This window comes from Muntiacus reevesi, chromosome 17 (genome assembly GCF_963930625.1).
Source record: "Muntiacus reevesi chromosome 17, mMunRee1.1, whole genome shotgun sequence".
In the NCBI taxonomy this organism is placed as follows: Eukaryota; Metazoa; Chordata; class Mammalia; order Artiodactyla; family Cervidae; genus Muntiacus; species Muntiacus reevesi.
The window spans coordinates 49727518-49751392 of NC_089265.1; the positions used below are offsets into that span (position 1 = coordinate 49727518).

The following is a 23875-nucleotide window of genomic DNA, read 5'->3' on the forward strand; positions in this document are numbered from 1 at the left end:
AGTATAGTAGCAAAATCCCTGATGACATACAGTTTTCCCCTTCGCTGGGCATTGTAGCTTCCATTAATTTCTCTGTTCAGGTATTCTGAGGTAGATTTGCAATGTCATTAGCCAAATGCAAGAGGAGCAGGTGAGATGATGGAGTGGAGTCAGGCAGAACTAACAGGTTCCATCTGTTTCTGCAGAAAATGAGTCCTGTCACCTTGGACAAATCCCTAACATTGCAGTTTTATTATCTTAAAGCCCAAGAGCTTGTACTGTGACCCAATTAAGATCCCTTCAAATATGAAATTATAGGAAAGCAATTCGTCAACTCATGTAAAATAAGATTTTACACTGTATTTTCCAGACATTCTACTTGGAAATGTAAACCTTCAAACCTTAAAAAATTGGGGTGACTACGCACAAAATGATGCAAGAATTAACAGGAAAGTCATCATTTGCTATGCAGAAAGAAATTTAAACTATACTCCTACATCTTAAATCCGTAGAGGGTTATTAATTATAGTTCTCCAAACTTCACATCCAGCGTCTTTTGCCTTCACAACCTCAGGCCTTTGGCCCTCTTTCTGTATAAAACCAAACACGGCTGTGACAGTGGTTCTGAAAGAGCGCTAATTTTTATTTATTTATTTAAGGTCATTCTGTGAAGGCTCAGGGGCTGTGAGTCTTAGGTCTTCAGGTGTTCGTAGGAGGGCGCCCCTCGGTGTCAGGCAAGACTGGCTGACTCTCTAAGGGATGAAGGTCGTCTCCATCTAAACAACCCAGACCAAGAAAGAGTGCGATCTCAGATACAGGGAAGGGAGCATGGAATTACAACCCAGAATTTACTCTTTACTTTCCTCTCTCGATTTGCAGCCAGGAAAGTTAAGTCACCAACTGCGTCACCTTTCCAAGGGCTCGGAAGACTGAACAGGTCAGTTACAGGCATCCAGACACTCAGGCTGGACTGACCTAGGAAGCCAGCACCGCCCGGGTTCCGCCTGTACCTCCCAGCTTGTAATAAGTGCGAAGCTCCCCGGAACTCCACTTGAGAGCCTCCAGCCTAACTAATGCGTAAGGCATGTTTAATCAGCCGCCGCTTTACTCAGATTTAGGACCTCGCAGCCCACGTGGGGGCGTGTCTCCTCAGTTAGGGGCGGGGCGTTCCAGGCCGGGAGTAACCGCCGCGCCCCCTGGCGCCCCGCCCACCGCCCCGCCCCCGCCCCCGCCCCCGCCCCCGCCGCCAGTGGGGAGGCCAGACGGCCGCTGGGGGCGGGGTCAGAAATGTCTGGCAACTCCAGGTACCTGTCCGGTTGCCTGGCGATGGGGGAGGAGGCGGGGCCGAGGAGAAAAAGGAGCCGCCCTCCGCCCGACTAGGGCAAGGTCTGGAGAGGCGGCCGCGCAGCCGCCTTAGCCCTCTCTCCGGCCTCGCGCTCCGCCCAACCCTGGATCCCGAGCCGCACATGCGTAGCGCGAGCGACCGCCTCCGCCCCTCATAGGGCTCGTGGCGGGGCTTCGCGTCCGGCGCTGGTGGCACCACGGTCGGAGCCGCCCAGGAGCCGGTGAACCGAGCAGTCTCGTGAGAGGGGCTCGGGAGGGCAGGCGCAGGAAGAAGGGGCGCCGCGTCCACCGCGGCTGAGGAAGATGGTGTTCGAGTCGGTGGTCGTGGACGTGTTGAACCGGTTCTTGGGGGACTATGTGGTGAACCTGGACACGTCCCAGCTCAGTCTGGGCATCTGGGCAGGTAACGAGACCGCCGCAGTCCCTCCATCTCGCCTCCCTCCCGCGCTTCCGTTGACAGAGCCGGCCCTGCCTTCTTGGGGCCTCGGGCCCAACTCTGCCACCTGCCGTCGCCCTCGTTTGGGGTCATGTTACGTAGAGCCGGGAGGCAGTTGCTGGGCCTCCCCCGGCGAGTTAGTTTTTTGGCTGGAGGGGATTGGGGTCTCTGATCCTGGATGAAAAGGCCGCCCCAACCCCCCTTTTCCGCCGAAGGGACCACAGTGGACGCCAAGGGTCTGGAGTTCAAATTCCACCGACCCGCCCTTTTCTGCCCCTCGAGGTCCGGTTTCAGCTGTGTTGGGCGAGGGGCGGCCTCGACACACACCTGGGCTTGATCTGGTCCCTGTCGTTTTCGCCCGTTCGGTTGTTGATGGAGGTCCGGGCAGCCCACGGAGGGCCGCACGCCGCCTCGCACGTGAAAGCAAGGAGCTGTAACCGGAGATGCCGGCCTCCTTACGCGCCCAGCCTCCGGGTATGGCCAAACCCTGCTGGCTGCTCGGCTCCCCCTTCCGGGCTCACCGCCTCGAGTCCGGGAGGCTCGGCTGATAACTGAGCGGAAACTCCTGTGCAGGATCGCTCGAAAGATTGGTGGTGTGTTGTCAATTTACAACTTGACCCAACAATGTGTCAAGCTTGTTAAGACCTTGGGGTTTTGTGGGTCGCATTGAGTTACTGAATTTTTAAAGAAGCTAGGTGCGCTGTGTAACACCCCAGACCTGAAAGAGACCTGTCCTTATGCTAAGTGAGATGTGAAGTTGGATGGTGAAGGACTGATCTTTTACTTTGTATCCGTTTATTCTGGTGTATTTCCTTATTTGGAGTTTCATTTTTAGTGCTGTGATTCCACCTGTTTTTGTATTACACCCTTATCTATTTTAAACACCCATTAGAAATTAGATTCTTTTTCTTATGAAATGTCTTTCCCAGGCCAAAGCTAGGGTTAATTTCCTTGTGATATATATATATATATATATATATATATATATATATATTTAATTTTAGTCTTTTTGAATATGCACACACTTGTCAGCCTTCTTCTAAAGTACTTATTTATCGTGGTATTGCTCCTTTATTTAATACTGTAAATAGGTAATTTAGTTTGATAAAGAAAACCTCTTAACTACTGTTGATATCTGGTACCTTGGTAGAGAGTGGGACTGCATGAATGAAGAACATAAATGCTAGCTCAACATCTCTGCCTAGTACCTGAAATTTACAGATAGTTTAATCTGTGCTGCTTTTCATTTGTAAAATAATGATAAAACTTGTCTCCACCCACTTCAGTAGGAAGCCTTGAGAACATTTTGTGGTGTGCTTTGCTTTTAACCTGTAGTGGAAAATTGCTTTTACTTCAAGGTGGAGGTTGGTGTAGAGTTTGATTTATCAGTGGATTTGTTAATTTAAAATACTTTACACTAAATTCACTCTTGTGATGCACAGTTCTATCAATTTGACAAATACAAGGAAGCACATATCCAGCATCACGATCTTGATACAGAAAAAATATCAGTTCAGTTCCATCGCTCAGTGGCATCCGACTCTTTGCGACCCTGTGGACTGCAGCTCACCAGGCCTCCCTGTCCATCACCAACTCCCAGGGTTTACCCAAACTCCTGTCCACTGAGTCGGTGATGCCATCCAACCATCTCACTCTCTGTCGTCCCCTTCTCCTCCTGCCTTCAATCTTTCCCAGCATCAGGGTCTTTTCTAATGAGTCAGCTCTTCTCATCAGGTGGCCAAAGTATTGGAGTTTCAGCTTCAACATTAGTCTTTCTAATGAACACTCAGGACTGATCTCCTTTACACTCAGGACTGATCTCCTTTAGGATGGACTGGTTGGATCTCCTTGCAGTCCAAGGGACTCTCAAGAATCTTCTCCAACACCATACTTCAAAAGCATCAATTCTTGGGCGCTCAGCTTTCTTTATAGTCCAACTCTCACATCCATACATGACTACTGGAAAAAACATAGCCTTGACTAGACGGACCTTTGTTGGCAAAGTAATGTCTCTGCTTTTTAACATGCTGCGTAGATTGGTCCTAACTTTCCTTCCAAGGAGTAAGCGTCTTTTACTTTCATGGCTGCAGTCACCATCTGCAGTGATTTTGGCAGAATTCCCTCTGCTGCTCTTTAGTAGTCTCCCACCCAACTCCTGCCCTTCCTCCTGGCAACCATTGGTCGTTTTCCATCCCTACAGTTTTTCCTTTTCTAGAGTACCATATAAATGGAATTATGTGGTATGTATCTTCATGGACCTGATTTCTTAGTTTAATTCCTTTCACTTACTAAATGAAATGAATTTGAGAGGCATTCATGTGTGGCATGCATCAAAATTGTGCAACTATTGGCACATTTAATTCCAGAACATTTTCAACACTCCAAAAATAAATCTCATACCTGTTAATAATCACTACAAATTTATCCCCACCTTCCTCTGGCAATCACTAATACACTTTTTGTCTTCTACTGATTGCCAATTCTGGACATTTCATGTAAATGGAATCATAATATACATGGCCTCTTATTTCTGGTTTCTTTCACTTAGTATTATATTCTCAAGGTTCATTTATATTGTAGCATATATCAGTATTTAATTCGTTTTTGTGGCTGTTAATAACATTCCATTGTATGGGTATAATTCATTTTGTTTATCTGTTCATCATTTGATGGACATTTAAATTATTATTACTTTTTCCTTTTATGACTAAGGCTGCTGTGAACTTCCATGTACAGGTTTTTCATGGACATATACTTTAAGTTCTCTTGTGTATAGAGGTGGAATTTCTGAGTGATATGGTAGCTTTGTTTAGACATTTTAAGGAATTTCCAAACTCTTGAAAATTCTTTAAGTATTATGGATGCAAGTCCTTTGTAAGATAGGTGATTTGAAAAATACTTTCTCGGAGTCGTTTCCAAGGCTGTCTTTTGTAAAACAAAAGTTTAAAATTTTAATCAAGTCCAGTTTATCAGAATTTATGAGTCATGCTTTTGGTGGTGTATCTGTGAAATCTTTCCCTAACCCAAAGTCACAAAGATTTTCTACTGTGTTTTATTCCAGAAGCTTTATGATTTTATATTTTACATTTTTTGAGTAATAGGTAGAATTTAAAATATTCTTGAAGAATTTAAAAAGCAATAATAATTCCTGTAAACTTAGAGGATTAAAAAATTCTTTGAAAATCTCAATAATAGAAACTAGGTGCTACATAGGAAAATGTTAAGATTATGAACTTAATATTTTATGGTCTAGTGTCAGGAGGACCTATTAGTAAATGTGTGCTTTTGCTAGGCTTCTGTGTAGTAATCCAGTTAATATCACTATTGGCATATGAATAGTATAATTAGTATACAGAAGTTAAATTGATGGTTTCATATCTAATAATGGAAAATTTGTTTCAGAGATGTTCCTTTGAAAATTAGAATTCTTTTTTCCTTAGAAACATTGTTTATATGAAGTTTACAAAACTAATGATGATACAGTGGAACAGTGCCACTGTACTGTGCTGTGCACTTAGGAGACTGAGTCCTGGAAGCATCTATTTTGTGGAAGGAGAAAGAGGAATTGAGTTTTTTCTCAAACTGTTGGCAGATTCTGATGTTGATAAAGTATATATTTTAAACAGTGTTAGTTCCACCCTTCCATCCTTCCTGTGCATTGTCTATTTAGGGAGTTGGTAGTACTTCGTAGACACATCTGCGATTCGCCTCCCAACTTTGCTAAACCAACTAGTGTTTAATATTTCACTCAAGAGCTAGGCTGCATCAGAATCTGTCATATGTGATTGTTAGAAATACAGATATTTTTGGAACTACTTCCTAGATACCATAATTCATTTATTGAAAGTAGGACACCCCCCACCAATATTTTTTAACCAAATGACACAGGGGATTGTGATGTCCAAATAGGTGCATTTTAAGGGCACTTTCAGGGCAAAAATATTAGAAATTCAGGGGCAGAAGTAGTAGTAAGGATGTTTTGTGTAATAGAATTATCATTTGTAACATAGAGTGTACCTTTTAATATTATAGTTTTCTTTCTTCTCACTAATTTTCTTTTTTTGCTCCAAAATTACAATACTTGGGCAAATTAAAAAAAAATTGTTATGCCTGACATCTTTGTGTAATATTAGAAGTTCAGATTTCTTTTTTTAAAAAAAAAACTAAATTGCATATTCTGTTTTTGAAATGTTAATCTGTTAAAATGTTTCTCTTTATGTATAGTCTTAGGTTCAGTTCAGTTCAGCTGCTCCATTGTGTCCCTCTCTTTGCGACCCCATGAACCGCAGCACGCCAGGCCTCCCTGTCCATCACCAACTTCCGGGGCTTACCCAAACGCATGTCCATTGAGTTGGTGATACCATCCAACCATCTCATCCTCTGTCGTCCCATTCTCCTCCTGCCTTCAATCTTTCCCAGCATTAGGGTCTTTTTAGATGAGTCAGTTCTTCGCATCAGGTGGCCAAAGTATTGGAGCTTCAGCATCAGTCCTTCCAATGAATATTCAGAACTGATTTCCTTTAGGATGGACTGGTTGGATCTCCTTGCTGTCCAAGGGACTCTCAAGAGTCTCCTCCAACACCACAGTTCAAAAGCATCACTTCTTCAGTACTCAGCTTTCTTTATAGTCCAACTCTCACATCCATACATGACTACTGGAAAAACCACAGTTTTGACTAGATGGACTTCTGTTGGCAAAGTAATGTCTCTGCTTTTTAATATGCTCTCTAGGGTGGTCATAGCTTTTCTTCCAAGGAGCAAGCATCTTTTAATTTCATGGGCGCAATCACCATCTGCAGTGATTTTGGAGCCTAAGAAAATAAAGTCTCTCATTGTTTCCATTGTTTCCCCATTTATTTGCCATGAAGTGATGGAGCTGGATGCCATGATCTGAGTTTTCTGAATGCTGAGTTTTAAGCCAGCTTTTTCACTCTCTTCTTTCACCTTCATCAAGAGGCTCTTTAGTTCGTGTTTGCTTTCTGTCATAAAGATGTGTTATCTGCATATCTGACGTTACTGACATTTCTCCCAGCAATCTTGATTCCATCTTGTGCTTCATCCAGTCCGGCAGCAGTTTTTATAGCTTCATCATATACGCCTAATTTGTTCTTCTTTCCCTCTCTCCTTTTGTAACGACAAGTTTATTTTCTATTTCTGTGAGTCTGTTTCTGTTTTGTATATACACTTATTTGGATTCCATATATAGTCGACATCATATAATATTTGCCTTCTCTGACTTTTTTCACTAAGCATGATATTCTCTGGGTTCATCTTCATTGCTGTGTATGGCTGTATTTCATTTTTATGACTGAGTACTATTTTGTGTGTGTGTATGTATGTGAGACATCTCTTTAACCCAGGCATCTATTGCTGGACAGTTGAGTTGTTTCCATGTCTTGGCTGTTGTAAGTAGCGATGCTATAAACACTGGGTTGCCTCTGTCTTTTTCAGTTAGTTTTCTTTTTTCCTGGATGTGTACCCAGGAGTGGAATTGCTGGATCATAGTCTAGTTTTATTTTTACTTTCTAAAGGGACCTCCTTATTGCTTTCCACTGTGGCTGTACCAACTTACATTCCCACCAACAGCGTACAAGGGTTGACATTTCTCTGTATGCTCTCTAACAACAGTTATTTGTAGACTTTGTGATGATAGGTATTCCAACAGGTGTGAAGTGATACCTCATTGTGGTTTTGATTTCCATGTCTCTAATAATTAGCAATACTGAGAATCTTCACTGCCTATTTAGCCTTCTGTATGTTGTCTTTGGAAAAAGGTCTATTCAGTTCTTCCACCCATTTTTTGAGTAGATTTTTTTTTTTATATGAACTGTTTGCATATTTTGGACATTAACCCCTTGTCAGTCACATCATTTGCATCATTTTCAAAATTAGGAAATGTGAGATTGCCAACATTCCTTTGAAGGTTGTTTTGACTGTGGGTCCTTTGAGATGTCATGTGAATTTAAAAATGAATCTATTTCTGAAAAGAATTGGGATTTAATGTGGATTACATTGGATCTGTAAGTTGCTTTGGGTAGCATTGATATCTTAACAATATTGTGAAAATGGAATGTTTTTCTATTTATATGTGTGTTTTCTTTATTTCAACAATGTCTTATAGGTTTTGGGGTATAAATCATTCTCCTCTCTCCCCATTGTTTTTTCCTGTGTATTTTGTCATTTTTGATACTGTTGTAAATGGCTTCCTTGGTGGCTCAGTGGTAAAGATTCTGCCTGCGATAAGATGTGGGTTCGATCCCTGGTTGTGGAAGTTCCCCTGGGGAAGGAAATGGCAACCCACTCCAGTCTTCTTGCCTAGGAAATCCCATGGACAGAGAACCTGGTGAGCTGCAGTCCCTGGGGTTGTAAAAGAGTTGGACACAACTTAGCAACTAACTAGCACAATTGTAAATGTAATTGTTTTCATAGTTTCCATCTTGTATTGTTAAGTGTATAGAAACAACTGAATTTTTGTATTTTGATTATGTATCCAGCAACATACTGAATTTATTTATTCTAGCAGTTTTTTTGTGGAATATTTTTCTTCGTGTAAGATCATGTTGTCTATGAACAGAGAGAATTTTCCTTCTTCCTTTCCAATGTGGATGCCTTTTATTTATTCTTCTTGCCTAATTGCTCTGGCTATGACATTGTGTTGAGTAAAACTGGCAGAAGTGGACATCTTTATCTTGTTCTGATGTTAGAGAAAAAGACATATCTTGCACCATTACATATGAAGTTCATTGTGTGCTTTTCATATATGGCTTTAATATCTTGAGATAGTTTACTTTTATTCCTAATTTTTTTTAAATGTTTTCATCTTGAAAGAATGCTGAAGTTTTTTGAATGCATTTTCTTCATCAGTTGAAGTGATCCTGTGTTAATTCATTCTGTTAATGAGGTGTATTACCCTGATTGAATTTGTATGTTGAACCATCTTTCCATCCCTAGACTATTACATTGAAAAATAGTGATAATTCTTTTTTTTTTTTTTTAATAGTGATAATTCTTTTAGTGTACCATTCAATTTTGGTTGCCAGTATTTTGTTGAGGATTTTTGCCTCAATATTCGTGAGGGATACTGATCTGTAGTTTTCTTGTGGTATCCTATGCTTTGGTATCAGATTAATGGAGACCTATGTGCAGTTTGGAAGTGTTTCCTTCTCATTTTTTGGAAGAATTTGAGGAGGATTGGTGTTCTCTTTTAAATGTTTGGTAGAATTCACCAGTGAAGCTCTTCTATTCCGAGCTTTTATTGTTGTCATTGTTGTTGGGATGTTTTAGATTACTGATGAAATCTCATTACAAATCTGTGCAGATTATGCATTTCTTCATGATTCATTAGTGGTAGTGTGCATGTTTCTAGGAATTTATCCATTTTATCTAGGCTTTCAAATTTGTAGACACATAGCTGTTCATAGTATTCTTATAGTCCTTTTTATTTCTGTAAAATTGGTAATATCCCCTCCTTCGTTTTTCATTTTAGTTACAATTGACCCTTGAGCAACACAGGGATTAGAGCTTCAAACCCCTACACAGCTGAAAACCTGCATATAACTTTACAGTTGGCCTTCCATATCAGTGGTTCACATCCTCAGATTCACCTGTGATGTAATTCTGAAGTATGTATTGGAAAAAATCCACATACAAGTGTACCCACAAATTGCAGAGTGCTGTTGTTCAAGAGTCAATTGTATTTCACTCCTCATATATCTTTCCTTTTCTCATTTGCCTTTCGCATCACTTCTTTTCAAAGCTATTTTGTAAGGCCTCCTTAGACAACCATTTTGCCTTTTTGCATTTCCTTTTCTTGAGGATGGTCTTGATCCCTGCCTCCTGTACGGTGTCATGAACCTCTGTCCGTAGTTCTTCAGCCATTCGTCTATCAGATCTGTTCCCTTGAGTCTGTTTCTCACTTGTACTGTATAATCGTAATGGACTTGCTTTAGGTCATACATGAATGGTCTAGTGGTTTTTCCCATTTTCTTCAATTTAAGTCTGAATTTGTCAATAAGGAGTTCATGATCTGAGTCGTAGTCAGCTCCTGGTCTTGTTTTTGCTGACTGTATAGATCTTCTCCATCTTTGGCTGCAAAGAATATAATCAATCTGTTTTTGGTATTGACCATCTGGTGATGTCCATGTGTAGAGTCTTCTCTTGTGTTGTTGGAAGAGGGTGTTTGCTATGACCGGTGCGTTCTTTTGGCAAAACTCTGTTAGCACAAGGCCAAATTTGCCTGTTACTCCAGGTGTTTCTTGACTTCTTACTTTTGTATTCCAGTCCCCTATAGTGAAAAGGACATCTTTTTTGGGCGTTAGTTCTAGAAGGTCTTATAGGTCTTTATTGAGCCATTCAACTTCAGCTTCTTCAGCATTACTGGTCACGGCATAGACTTGGATTACTGTGATATTGAACGACTTGCCTTGGAAATGAACAGAGATCATTATGTCGTTTTTGAGATTGCGTTCAAGTACTGCATTTTTGGACTCTCTTTGACTGTGATGGCTACTCCCTATCTTCTAAGGGATTCTTGCACACAGTAGTAGATATAATGGTCATTTGAGTAAAATTCACCCTTTCCAGTCCATTTCTCCTCCTGCCTTCAATCTTTCCCAGCATCAGGGTCAAATGAGTCAGTTTTTCGCATCAGGTGGCCAAAGTTTTGGAGTTTCAGCTTCAGCATCAGTTCTTCCAATGAATATTCGGGACTGATTTCCTTTAGGATGGACTGGTTGGATATCCTTGCTGTCCAAGGAACTCTTAAGAGTCTTCTCCAACATCACAGTTCAAAGGATTCAGTTCCTGGGTGCTCAGCTTTCTTTATAGTCCAGCTCTCACTTCCATACATGGCTACTGGAAAAACCATAGCTTTGTTTTCAAAGTAATGTCTCTGCTTTTTAATAAGCTTTTTAGGTTGGTCATAACTTTTCTTCCATGCAGCAAGTGTCTTTTAATTTCATGGCTGCAGTCACCATCCACAGTGATTTTGGAGCCCCCCAAAATAAAGCTTGTCACTGTTTCCACTGTTTCACAATCTGTTTCCTATGAAGTGATGGGACCAGATACCATGACCTTAGTTTTATGAATGTTGAGCTTTAAGCCAACTTTTTCACTCCCCTCTTTCACTTTCATCAAGAGGCTTTTTAGTTCTTTGCTTTATGCAATAAATGTGGTGTTATTTGCATATCTGAGGTTATTGACATTTCTCCCAGCAGTCTTGATTCCATCTTGTGCTTTATCCAGTCCATCATTTTTCATGATGTATTCTGCATATAAGTTAAATAAGCAGGGTGACAATATACAACCTTGATGTACTCCTTTCCCGATTTGGAGCTAGTCTGTTGTTCCATGTCCAGTTCTAACTGTTGCTTTCTGACTTGTATACAGATTTCTCAGGAGGCAGGTCAGGTGGTCTGGTATTCCCACTTCTTTGAGAATTTTCCACAGTTTGCTGTGATCCACACAGTCAAAGGCTTTGGCATAGTCAATAAAGCAGAAGTAGATGTTTTTTCTGGAACTCTCTTGCTTTTTTGATGATCCAGTGGATGTTGGCAATTTGATCTCTGGTTCCTCTGCCTTTTCTAAATCCAGCTCGAACATCTGGAAGTTCACGGTTCACGTACTGTTGAAGCCTGGCTTGGAGAATTTTGAGCATTACTTTGCTAGTGTGAGAGATGAGTGCAGTTGTGCGGTAGTTTGAGCATTCTTTGGCATTGCCTTTCTTTGGAATTGTAATGAAAACTGACCTTTGCCAGTCCTGTGGCCACTGCTGAGTTTTCCAATTTTGCTGGCATATTGAGTGAAGCACTTTCAGAGCATCATCGTTTAGGATTTGAAATAACTCAACTGGAATTCCATCACCTCCACTAGCTTTGTTCATAGTGATGCTTACTAAGGCCCACTTGACTTCACATTCCAGGATATCTGGCCCTAGGTGAGTGATCACACCATTGTGATTATCTGGGTCATGAAGATCTTTTTTGTATAGTTCTTCTGTGTCTTCTTGCCACCTCTTCTTAATATCTTCTGCTTCTGTTAGATCCATACCATTTCTGTCTTTAATTGAGCCCCTCTTTGCATGAAATGTTCCCTTGGTCTTTAGTTTTCTTGAAGAGACCTCTAGTCTTTCCCATTCTCTTGTTTTTCTCTATTTCGTTGCATTGATCACTGAGGAAGGCTTTCTTATCTCTCCTTGCTATTCTTTGGAACTCTGCATTCAAACGGGTATATCTTTCCTTTTCTCCTTTGAAAAGAGGCAAAATGCTTGTCTGAGGAGGCCTTACAAACAGCTGTGAAAAGAAGACAGCGAAAGGCAAAGTAGAAGAGGACCAGTGTAGTCCTGTTTTTTATATTTGCCTATTTATCTGCCTTTACTGGAGAACTTTATATTTCTATGTACGTTCAAGTTAGAGCCTAGCATCCTTTCTTTTTTACTTGTGGGACTTTAAAATTTCTTGTAAGGCAGCTGTCTTGGTAATGAACTCCCTCAGTTTTTGTTTATCAATCATTCGTATCTTAATTTTACCCTCATTTTTGCTGGCTAAAATGTTTGGTTAACAGTTTTTAAATTTTAATTCAGTACTTTAAATATATCATTCCCTTGTTATTTTGCTTGGACTGTTCTACTGAGAAATCCACTGATAATCTTATTGAGGTTGCTTTTTCTCTTGTTGCCTTTAATAATCTCTCTGTCATTATTCTGTTTCTTGCTTGAGATTCTTAAAATTTGTATATTCGTGTGTTTCCTCAAATTTCTAGCTATTATTTGTTCAAATAAGCTCTATATTTATCTTTCTTCCTTGTGGACTCCATGATTAATGTATTGTATCTCTTCTCTTGGACTCCCATTGTGTATGTATTGACCCACTCAGTGATGTACCATAAGTTCCTTAGCCTCTGTTCACTTTTCTTCATTTTTTTCTTTTTTGTTCCTAGTTATTTTCAAATGACCTGTCTTCAGATTTTCTAATTCTTTTCTTTTTTTGCTTGTTGAAGACTGCTTTGGATTTTCTCTAGCGAGTTTTCAGTCCAGTTATTCCTTATACCTCTGTTAGAGTGTATGTGTGTTTTCTACTTTCTTTCAAGACTTATAGTTGGTGGAATTTATATACAACATTGTATAAGTTTCAGGTGTGCAAAACATGTTGGTTTGATACATTTGTGTATTGCAGTATGATTACCATCATAGCTTTAGCTAACACCTTTGTCCTGTCACATACACATTATTTTTGTGTGTGTGTGTGGTGGGAATGCTTAAGATTTAGTCTCTCAACAGTGTTGAAGTATATAATAGAGTATTTTGGCTGTAGTCACTCTGCTCTGCATTAGATCTCCAGAACTTAATTATCTCCTAGTTGCAAGTTTGTGTTTTTTAACATTTCCCCAATTCTCCCACATTCCAATCCCTGGTCACCACTGTTCTACTGTTTCTTTAAGTTTGACTTTTTTAGATTCTTTAAATAAATTATATCATACAGTGTTTGTCTTTCATTGTCTGTCATCTCACTGTAAACCCCTTAAAGGGGGTCCATTCATGTTGTTCCAAATGACAGGATTTCTTTTTCATGGCTTAATATTCCCTTTATATATAAACCACATCTTCCTTATCTATTCATCTTGATGACACTAACTGGTTTCTGTATTTTGGCTATTGTGAATAATGTGCAGTAAACTCGGGAATGCAGAAATCTTTCTCGTATCCCATTTTTTTTGCCTTTGGATATACATGAAATGGATTTTCTGAAACATATTCAAGATTTTTTAGTCCCCATTTTCTGCAGTTTGATCATGGTATGCCTAGGGGTAGACTTTTTATTATTTCCCTGCTTGGGGTTTTTGGAGTTTCCTGGTTCTGTGGTTTGGTGACGTTATCGTTAATTGCAATTGCTCCAAATGTGTACATTTGCTCCTCTCTCTCTCGCCTTCTGGTGTTCCTATTATGCCTAGGTTACAGCTTTTAGAATTGCCCTGCGGTTCTTGGACATTGTTTTATCATTTTAATTTTACCTTTCTCTTTACATTTCAGTTCAGAAGTTTTTATTATTTTATTATGGAAGTTTATCTATTTGAAAGTTTATTAATACTTACATACCTTTAAAGTTGGTGATTTTTTAAAAAGTATGTGAAATGACTTAAACTTTATTTAAAATGTACATTTTCAGACTTGTTCAGTATTGTAAATTTATGGATAGGACAAAATAGAAATTATCACATAGTTACATTTTATTTTTATTTCTAATTTATTTTTTCATTGAAGGTAAGATTCTTTAAATCTGTTAGTGCTTTACAGTTTTCAAAGGTTTCACATATATGATTTCATATAATTGCATAATAACCTTTTCCCCCCTCATCTCTATATTGTTGCTCCCTCCTTCCTTCTCCCACTGGTAACCACTGGTTTGTTCTGTATATTTGTGAGTTTGCTTCTTATTTTATTCACTAGTTACATTATTTTAGACTCCACATGTAAGTAATATATTTTCTCTGACTTATTTCATGTAGCATAATGCCTTCCAAGTCTGTCTGTGTTGCTGCAAATGGCAATAATTTATCCTTTCTTGTGGCTTTATGCTATTTTTTTTGGCTTTATTCTATTTTATGTGTGTATTACATTTTCTTTATCCATTCATCTGTTCATGGACACTTAAGTTGCTTCCATTTCTTGGCACTTGTAAATAACATGGCTATGAGCATTTGGATGCATGTGTATTTTCTAATTAGTGTTTTTGTTTTGTTTTCCCAAATATATACCCAGGAGTGGAATTACTGAGTCATCTGGTAGTTATATTTTTAGATTTTGAGAAGCTTCCACACTGTCTTCCACAGTGGCTGCATCAGTTTACATTCTCACCAGCCGTGTACCCGGGTTCTCTCTTCTCCATATCCTTAGCAGCAGCAGCAGTTACTTGTCGTCTTCTTGATGACGAACCATTCTGACAGGTGTGAGGTGATATTTTATTGTGGTTTTGATTTGCATTTCTGTGATGATTAATGATGTTGGGTGTGTTTTTGTATGCCTGTTGCCCATCTGCATGTCTTCTTTCAGAAAATGTCTATTCAGTTCCTTTGCTCATTTTTCAGTCTTTTTTTTTTTTTTTGCTGCTCTGTGTGGCATGTGGGGTCTTAGTTTCCTGACCAGGGTTCGAGCCTGGGTCCCCTCCATACAGTGGGAACATAGAGTCTCAACCACTGGACTCCCAGGGAATTTAATTTCTCAGTGAGGGGGTTTGATATTGATTTGTATGAGCTGTTTTTTTTTTTTTAACTAATTAATTTTAGTTGGAGGATAATTACAATATTGTAATGGTTTTTGCCATACACCAACACGAATCAGCCATGGGTATCCAAGTGTCTCCCCATCCTGAGCCCCTCCCAGCTCCTTCCCCACCCCGTCCCTTTATGTTGTCCCAGAGCAGCAGCTCTGGGTGCTGCTTCTTACCTTGAGCTCACACTGGTCATCTGTGTTACATGTGGTAATGTACATGTTTCAGTGCTGTTCTCTCAAATCATCCCACCCTCTCCTTCTCCCACTGAGTCCAGAAGTATGTTCTTTATGTCTGTGTCTCCTTTGCTTGCCTGCATGTAGTATTCTCAGTACCATCTTTCTAAATTCTGTATATATGCTTTAATATACAGTATTTCTTTTTCTGACTTACTTCACCTCTGTATAATAGGTTGTAGGTTCATCCATCTTACTAGAACTGACTCAAATTGAGTTCCTTTTACTAGCTGAGTAATAGTCCATTGTGTATATGTACCACAACTTCCTGATACATTCATCTGTTGATGGACATCTAGGTGGCTTCCATGTTCTGCTGCTGCTGCTAAGTCACGGCCATAGGCGACAGCCCACTAGGCTGCCCTGTCCCTGGGATTCTCCAGGCACGAACACTGGAGTGGGTTGCCATTTCCTTCTCCAATGCATGAAAGAGAAGTCGCTCGGTCGTGTCTGACTCTCAGCCACCCCATGGACTGCAGCCCACCAGCTCCCCCGTCCCTGGGGTTCTCCAGGCAGGAAGACTGGAGTGGGTTGCCATTTCCTTCTCCAATGCATGAAAGAGAAGTCGCTCGGTCGTGTCTGACTCTCAGCCACCCCATGGACTGCAGCCCACCAGCTCCCCCGTCCCTGGGGTTCTCCAGGCAGGAAGACTGGAGTGGGTTGCCATTTCCTTCTCCAATGCATGAAAGAGAAGTCGCTCGGTCGTGTCTGACTCTCAGCCACCCCATGGACTGCAGCCCACCAGGCTCCCCCGTCCCTGGGGTTCTCCAGCAGGAAGACTGGAGTGGGTCGCCAGCGCCTTCTCCGAGTCCTAGCTGTTGTAAATGGTGCTGCAGTGAGCGTTGCTGTACGTGCATCTCTTTCAGTTCTGGTTTCCTTGTGGTATATGCACAGTATTGGGATTGCTAGGTCTGTGAGCTGCTAATATATGTTGGATGTTGTCTCCTTATTGGTCTTATCATTTGGAAATATTTTCTCCCACTCAGTAGGTTTGTCTTTTTGTTTCATCGATAATTTTCTTTGCTGTACAAAAGCTTTAAGCTTAATTAGATTCAATTTTTTGCCTTTTTCTTTGCGATAGAAGACGGATCCAAAAAAATACTGCTGCAATTAGGTCTTTAATCCAGGTTGAATTTATTTTTGTATATGGTGTTATAAAATGTTTTAATTTTATTCTTTTACGTGTGGCTGTACAGTTTTCTCAGCACCACTTATTGAAGAGATTGTTTTCTCCATTGTGTATTCTTGTAGGCTGACTGTAAATATGGGGATTTATTTCTGGACTCTCCTCTTAATTGATCAATGTGTCTGTTTTTGCACCAGTAGTACACTGTTTGGATGGTGATTTTTTTGTTGTTTAGTTGTTTGATCGTGTCCAACTCTTCGAGACCCAGTGGACTGCAGCACACCAGGCTTCCCTGTCCTTCACTGTCTCCCAGAGTTTGCTAACCATCTCCTGGAGTTTGATAACCATAGCTTTGTGGTACAGTATGAAGTCAGAGAGGGTGACTGCTCCAGCTCTGTTCTTCTTTTTCAAGATTGTTTGGGCTATTCAGGGTCTTCTGTGTTACCATGCAAAATTATTTGTTCCTGTTCTGTGAAAAATACCAATGGTATTTTGATAGGGGTTACATTGAGTCAATACTTTGCATTGGGTAGTATGATTAATTTTTGTTTTTTTCCTGAATACAGATCTTGTACCACTTTGGTTAGATTTACTCCTAAATACTTTATTCTTTTTGATGCAGTAATATATTGGTTTGTTTCTTTTTTTTATAGTGTATAGAAAAGCAACAGATTTCTATATGTTAATTTTGTATCCTACAGATTTACAGAATTCATTGATGAACTGCAATAGTTTCCTGGTGGCATCTTAATGATTTTCTGTGTAGAGTACCATGTCATCTGCAGTGACAATTTTACTTTTTCCTTCCCAGTTTGGATTCATTTTATTTCCTTTTCTTCTCTGCTATGGCTAGGACTTCCAAATCTATATTGAGTAAATCTGGCAAGAGTGGACATACGTGTCTTGTTCTTGATCTTAGAGAAATGCTTTCAGCTTTTCAGCATTGAGTATCATAGTAGCTGTGGGTTTGTCATATATGGTCTTTGTTATGTTGAGATATGTTCCCTCTCTGCTTGCTTTCTGGAACATTTTTCTCATACACGTTGAATTTATCAAAAGCTGTTTTTGCATCTGTTGAGAGATTCACAAGGTTTTTATTCTTCAGTTTACTAATGTGCTGTATCACACCGATTGTTTTGCGGAGATTGAAAATTCCCTGCATCCCTGGGATAAATTCCACTTGATCATGGTGTATGAGCCTCTTAATGTATTGCTTTAGTCAGGTTACTAGTGTTTTATTGAGAATTGTTGCATATGTGGTCATTAGTGATATCAGCCTGTTATTTTGTGTGTTTTTTTGTGGTATCTTTGGTTTTGGTTATCACGACGATGGTGTCTTCATGGAATGAGTTTGGAAGTGTTCTTCCTCTGAAGTTTTTGGAGTAGTTTTAGAAGAATAGGTGTTAACTCTTAAGTGTTTGGTAGAATTTGCCTGTAAAGCCGTCTGGTCCTGGAGTTTTTGTTTATTGGGAGTTTTTAATCACAGGTTAAATTATAGTACTTGTCGTTGGTCTGCTCATGCCTTCTTTTACTTCCTGGCTCAGTGGAGACTTTCTATGTTTTCAAAGTAGCAGCTTTTAGTTTTCTTGTTCTTTTCTATTTTCTTGGTCTCCGTTTCACTTATTTCTGTTCTGATGTTTATGATTTCCTTCCTTCTGCTAACTTTGAGTTTTGTTTGTTCTTTATCTAGTTGCTTTAGGTATAAAGTAATGTTTTTTAATTGAGATTTTCCCTGTTTCCTGAGGTAAGCCTGTATTGCTATAAACTTCCCTTGTATGACTGCTTTTGCTGCTTCCCATAGGTTTTGGATTGTTGTTTTTTCATTTGTCTCTAGGTATATTTAAAATTTCCTCTTTTATTTCTTCAGTGATCCATTGATTATTTAGTAACACATTGATTAACCCATGTATTTGTGTTTTTTGCAGTTGTTTTCTTGTAGTGGGTTTCTGACCGTATAGCTTTGTGGATGGAAGAGATGCTTGATACGATTTCAGTTTTCTTAAATTTCCTGAGACCTGCTTTGTGGTCCAACATGTGATCTGGAGAATGTTCTATGTTCACTTGAAAAGAATGTGTATCCTGCCGCTTTTTGATTGAATTCTGTCTGTATATCAGTTAAGTAGATCAGTATAGTCTGCCCTTTAAGTCCAGGGTTTCCATTTGGTTTTCCGTCTGGATGATCTGTCCATTGATGTACATAGGGTTGTTAAAATCCCAACTATTATTGTGTTACTGTTGATGTCTCCTTTTTCATCTTTTAAGATTTACCTTATATGTTTAGTTGCTCTTCTCTTGGGTGCACATGTATTTACATTTGTTTTGTCTTCTTCTTGGTTTGATCCTTTGATCAGTATGTAATGTCCTTTTCTGTTTTTTGTAGCAATTTTTAAAAAAATTTATTTTAATTGGAGGCTAATTAGTTTATATATTATTTAACATATTGCCATATATTCACATGAATCGGCCATGGGTGTACGTGTGTTCCCCATCCTGAACCCCCTCCTACCTCCCTCCCCATCCCATCCCCCAGGGTCATCCCAGTGCACCAGCCCCGAGCACCATCTCTCAAACATCAAACCTGACTGGCGATCTATTTCACATATGATAATAATATACATGTTTCAATGCTATTCTCTCAAATCATCCCACCCTCGCCTTCTCTCACAGAGTTCAAAAGACTGTTCTTTACATCTGTGTCTCTTTTGCTATCTCGCATATAGGGTCATCATTACCATCTTTCTAAATTCCATATATATTTGTTAATATACTGTATTGGTGTTTTTCTTTCTGACTTACTTCGCTCTGTATAATAGGCTCCAGTTTCATCCACCTCATTAGAACTGATTCAACTGCATTCTTTTTAATGGCTGAGTAATATTCCATGGTGTATATGTACCACAGCTTCCTTATCCATTCATCTGCTGATGGACATCTAGGTTGCTTCCATGTCCTGGCTATTGTAAACAGTGCTGCGATGAACATTGGGGTGCACGTGTCTCTTTGAATTCTGGTTTCCTCGGTGCACTGCTGGGTCCTACGGCAGTTCTATTTCTAGTTTTTTAAGGAATCTCCATGCTGTTCTCCATAGTGGCTATATTAGTTTGTAGCAATCTTTAAAGTATTTCATGTGATATAAGTATTCCCAGTTAGGCTTTCTCTTGATTTCTGTTTACATGAAATACCTTTTTTCATATCTCTAGATCTGAAGTGAGTCTTGTGTAGTGGGTCTTGTTTCTGTATCCGTTCAGCTGCTCTGAGTCTTCCAGTTGGAGTGTTTTGTCCACTTATATTTAACTTAATTATTGATATGTATGTTCTTACTGTCATTTTGTTAGCCATTTTGTATTTGTTGTAGGTTTTCTCCCTTTCTCCCCCCCTCTTTGTTCTCCTGTGATTTGATGAATATCTTCTTGTGTTATGTTTGGGATTCCTTTTTTCTTTTGTGTGTATATCTATTATAGACTTTTGGTTTGTGGTCACAGTGATTTTTTGTGTATAGCAGTCTATGCAAAACATAATAGCCCAAACATCCCTACATGAGAAAGGAAATACTTTTAAGTCCAGGAAGTGCGGAGAGCCCCAAGCATGATCAACTCAAGGAGGAACTCACAGAGACATACATTAGTCAAATTGACAAAAATTAAAGACAATGAGAAAATACTAAAAGCAACAAGGGAAACAACCATGCATAACCTACAAGGGAATCTCTATAAGGTTATCCACTGATTTTTAGGAGAAACTCTGCAGGCTGGAAGAGAATGGCACAATATATTCAAGGTGATTAAATGATAAAATCTACCTTCAAGAATACTGTACCCAGCAAGGCTCTCCTTGAGATTTAATGGAGAGATCAAAAGTTTACAATCAAGCAAAAGCCAAAATAGTTCAGCACTGCCAAACCAGCTTTACAAAAATTGTTAAAGGAACCTTCTTTAGGTGAAAAAAGAAAAGACCATAATTGAAAACAAGAATGTTATTAAATGAAAAGGTCAGTGGTAAGGGCAAACAGACAGTAAAGGTAGGAAGTCATCCACACACACAAAACTAGTAGGGAGGTTTAAAGATAAAAGTAGAAAAATTATCTGCCCACAGTAAGCTGTTGTTGTTGTTTAGTTGATCAGTTTTGTCCAACTCTTTTGTGACCCCATGGACTATAGCCCACTAAGCCCCTCTGTCCGTGGAATTTCCCAGGCAAGACTACTGGAGTGGATTGCCATTTCCTTCTCCAGGGGATCTTCCCCAGGAATCAAACCTGTGTCTCCTGCGTTGACAGGCAGTCTTTACCACTGAGCCACCAGAGAAGACCACAATAAGCTGTTAAGGGATACACAAAATAATTAGATACAAAACATAGTATGAAGTATTTCCTTTCTCATAGTCATCGTGAAGGGATACAAAAAGTAATTAGATACAAAATTTAGTATCAAAAATAGTCATTGTGCAGGGAGGAGAGTGCAAATGCGTGTAATGCGTGTTTTTAAAAAATACATTTGAGATCAGCAACTTAAAACAGTTGTATAGATTGCTGTGCAAAACTTGTCGTAATCAGAAAAACCCAAAACCTAAAATCACTTGTGCTTTAAATGGTACTACTAATACCTAAATTTAGTTTTATATGTGGATATTAACTTTGGACAAATTGTTGTTATCTCTTAATTTTTCTTCAGTGTCATGTAGTTTTCATTTTGTTGCACTGGAAGCCCTTTTAAAATTCGTTAAAATATATTTGATAGAAATATTTTTTCTATCAAGTATAATTTTTAACCAGTACATAGAGATATATAACATTATAGACTTAAAGCTATTTATTTAGAGGAGATACATTTTAATGTAAAATAACATTTACAGTATAATACTTTTTCCAGTTGTACTGAGTAATTCATTTTATGTCTGTGTAGTATATTGATTTACAAAAAATTCAAAGCTGCCAGTTCAAAGAATTAGCTATAAATGGAAGGTTTAAGCTCTACTGTTGAACATTGCAGTAGAAAAAACTGTGATACTCCATATGCCTATGTCATTCACCCAATATATATTGGTCAGTACCCCAATATATTAACGTTTGTTTCCAATTGTACAAGTCGCTTCTATTAGATGTTCATTGATGTTTATTTCTTGGTGTTTTCCCCATATATCATGTGAACATCTAGACAACAGTGACTCATATTCAAATTACTGCTTAAAAGTGAAGGCATTCATTTTCTATAGCAGAATCAAAACAGAGCAAGATACGACAACACTCAGTATCTCTTGGAAATCCTTATTAATCTCACATGGGTGAATTAAAAATCTTTCCAATTGCTCATTGCAAACATACTTAAGTGCAGTCATTTTTTCCAGTAATTTCTTACATCATGCTATGTTGATAGATTCACATTATTTGAATAATTTTGATGAAAATGTATTCATTACCCTTGAGCTACAGCTGTATAGGTCAGAACTTATAATAAATGATGTTTTGCTCAAGCATAGACTCTTAGACTAAGTTGAAGAATGAAGGGGAGCCAACAATTACAGTTGGATTCTGTTTCTATTTACATTTTGATAACTGTTTTCCTTAATAGGACATTTAGGAGTGATGTATACCTACCTTGTTAAAATAAAGGTTATTTGAATATTTCACTTTTAGTTTTTTATTGTTTTTTTTTTTTTTTCTTTTAGGAGCTGTGGCCCTGAAGAATCTTGAAATTAAAGAAAATGCCCTGGTATGTTTTGACTATAAATACTTTCTTATGTTAGGTTACATGAACAGGTTACATTTAGGTTACATGAACATCTTCCTGATTTGTCATCTTAAATTATTTAAGTTTAAGATAACTTTTAAAAAATAATTTTATGAACTGTGAATTTTGCAAAATGGACTTTCAGTCTCCATAGAAATACAGCCTGACTGTAATTTCCCCCATTAAAAATATTTCTAAAATTTCTCTCTTCTTGTATGCTTTCGTTTTAGATTTTTAACTTACTTCTCCAGTCATCTTCATTTTTTTTTTCCTGGTACCATTTTAATTATATATCTATTTTTGCTATAGAATACAGTGGCATTAACAGTGTTGTGCAACCATCATCAGTACGTATTTCTGAAACATTTTTATTACACTAAGGAAAGCTTTGTCACCAGTAAGAAATAACGTAACTCCCCTTTCCCTTTCCCCATTCACCCTGCTAACTTCTGCTTCTATTAATTTGTCTATTCCAAGTACCTCATATAAATGGAGTCATGCTGTGTTTGCCTTTTTTTAATCTAGTTTACTTAGCGTAATTCCTTTAAGGTTCATCCATGTTGTAGCAGTTATCAGGAAATCACTCCTTTTTATGAAGGCTGAATGGTACTGTATATATGTACTGCATTTTGTTCACTTATCTGTTGATGTACACTTGGGTTGTTTTTGCCTCTGTCTCTTGTGGATAATGCTACTATGAATATTAGTATTCACGTCTGTTCAGATCCTAGCTTTCATTTCCTTTGGGTAAATACTTAGGAGTGAAATTGATGGATTATTTGGTAATTTTATGTTTAGCCTTTTTAGGACCTCCCACACTAACTCAGTCCGTGAAGAATCCACCTGCAATGTCGGAGACCCGGGTTTGATTCCTGGGTTGGAAAGATTCCCCTGGAGAAGGAAATGGCAATACACTCCAGTATAATTGCTTGGGAAACTCATGGATGGAGGAACCTGGTGGGTTCTAGTCCATGGGATCACAAGAGTCGGACACGGCTGAGCCCTTAAACCGCCCCCACACTGTTTTCCGTAGCAGTTGAACTACATTATGCAGGCATACCTTGGGGAGTTTGTAGGTTTCCAGTCCACTACAGCGAAGTGAATACTGTCACAATAAAGCAAGTCACAGAATTTTCTGGTTTCCCAGTGTTTAAAAGTTATGTTTACACCATGTATGTGCTCAGCTGCTCAGAGCGTGTAGCCCAACAGGCTCTTTGTCCGTGGAATTTTCTAGGCAAGAACACTGGAACGGGTTGCCATTTCTTACTCTAGGGGATCTTCCCAACCTGAAGATCAAACCCGCGACTCTTGCATCTCCTGCATTGGCAGGCAGATTCTTCACCACTGTGCCACCTAGTCTAAAAAACCAGTGTACGTACATCAGTTAAAAACTAATGCTGTTGGGAAAGTGGCACTGATAGATTTCCTTGGTGAAGGATTGCCACAAACCTTCAATTTGATTTAAAAAAAAAAAAGACAAAACCAAAAAAAAAATCAGTATCTGGGAAGTGCAGCAAAGATAAGCACAATAAAATGAAGTATACCTGAATTCGCACCATCAGTATATGAATTCCAATTTTCCATATCCTTGATAACACTTACTTTCTGTTTTTTTGATAATAACTATACTAATGAGTATGAAGTGGTAAATCTTACTGGTTTTCCTTAGTACTTCTCTAATGATTAGTGAGGTTGAGCATCTTTACATGTGCTTGTTGACCATTTTTATATGTTCTTTGGAGAAATGTCTATTGAAAAGCATTGCTGAT

At 39.0% G+C, this 23875-nt stretch overlaps 1 protein-coding gene across 3 annotated transcripts in view; it reads left to right on the top strand.

Annotated features, from left to right (window-relative positions):
- The first annotated feature begins 1483 nt into the window (after positions 1-1483).
- The window catches only part of VPS13A (vacuolar protein sorting 13 homolog A), a 253920-nt gene continuing 231528 nt past the window's right edge, over positions 1484-23875 (top strand). Inside the window, exons 1-2 of one of the 3 annotated variants that reach the window (XM_065908329.1) lie at positions 1484-1726; positions 22045-22088. In XM_065908329.1, the coding sequence (XP_065764401.1) occupies positions 1627-1726; positions 22045-22088 (144 nt within the window). In that variant the 5' untranslated portion in view covers positions 1484-1626. The remainder of the gene's footprint in view (positions 1727-22044; positions 22089-23875) is intronic. The other 2 variants (XR_010659536.1, XM_065908328.1) reach the window with 2 other exon arrangements.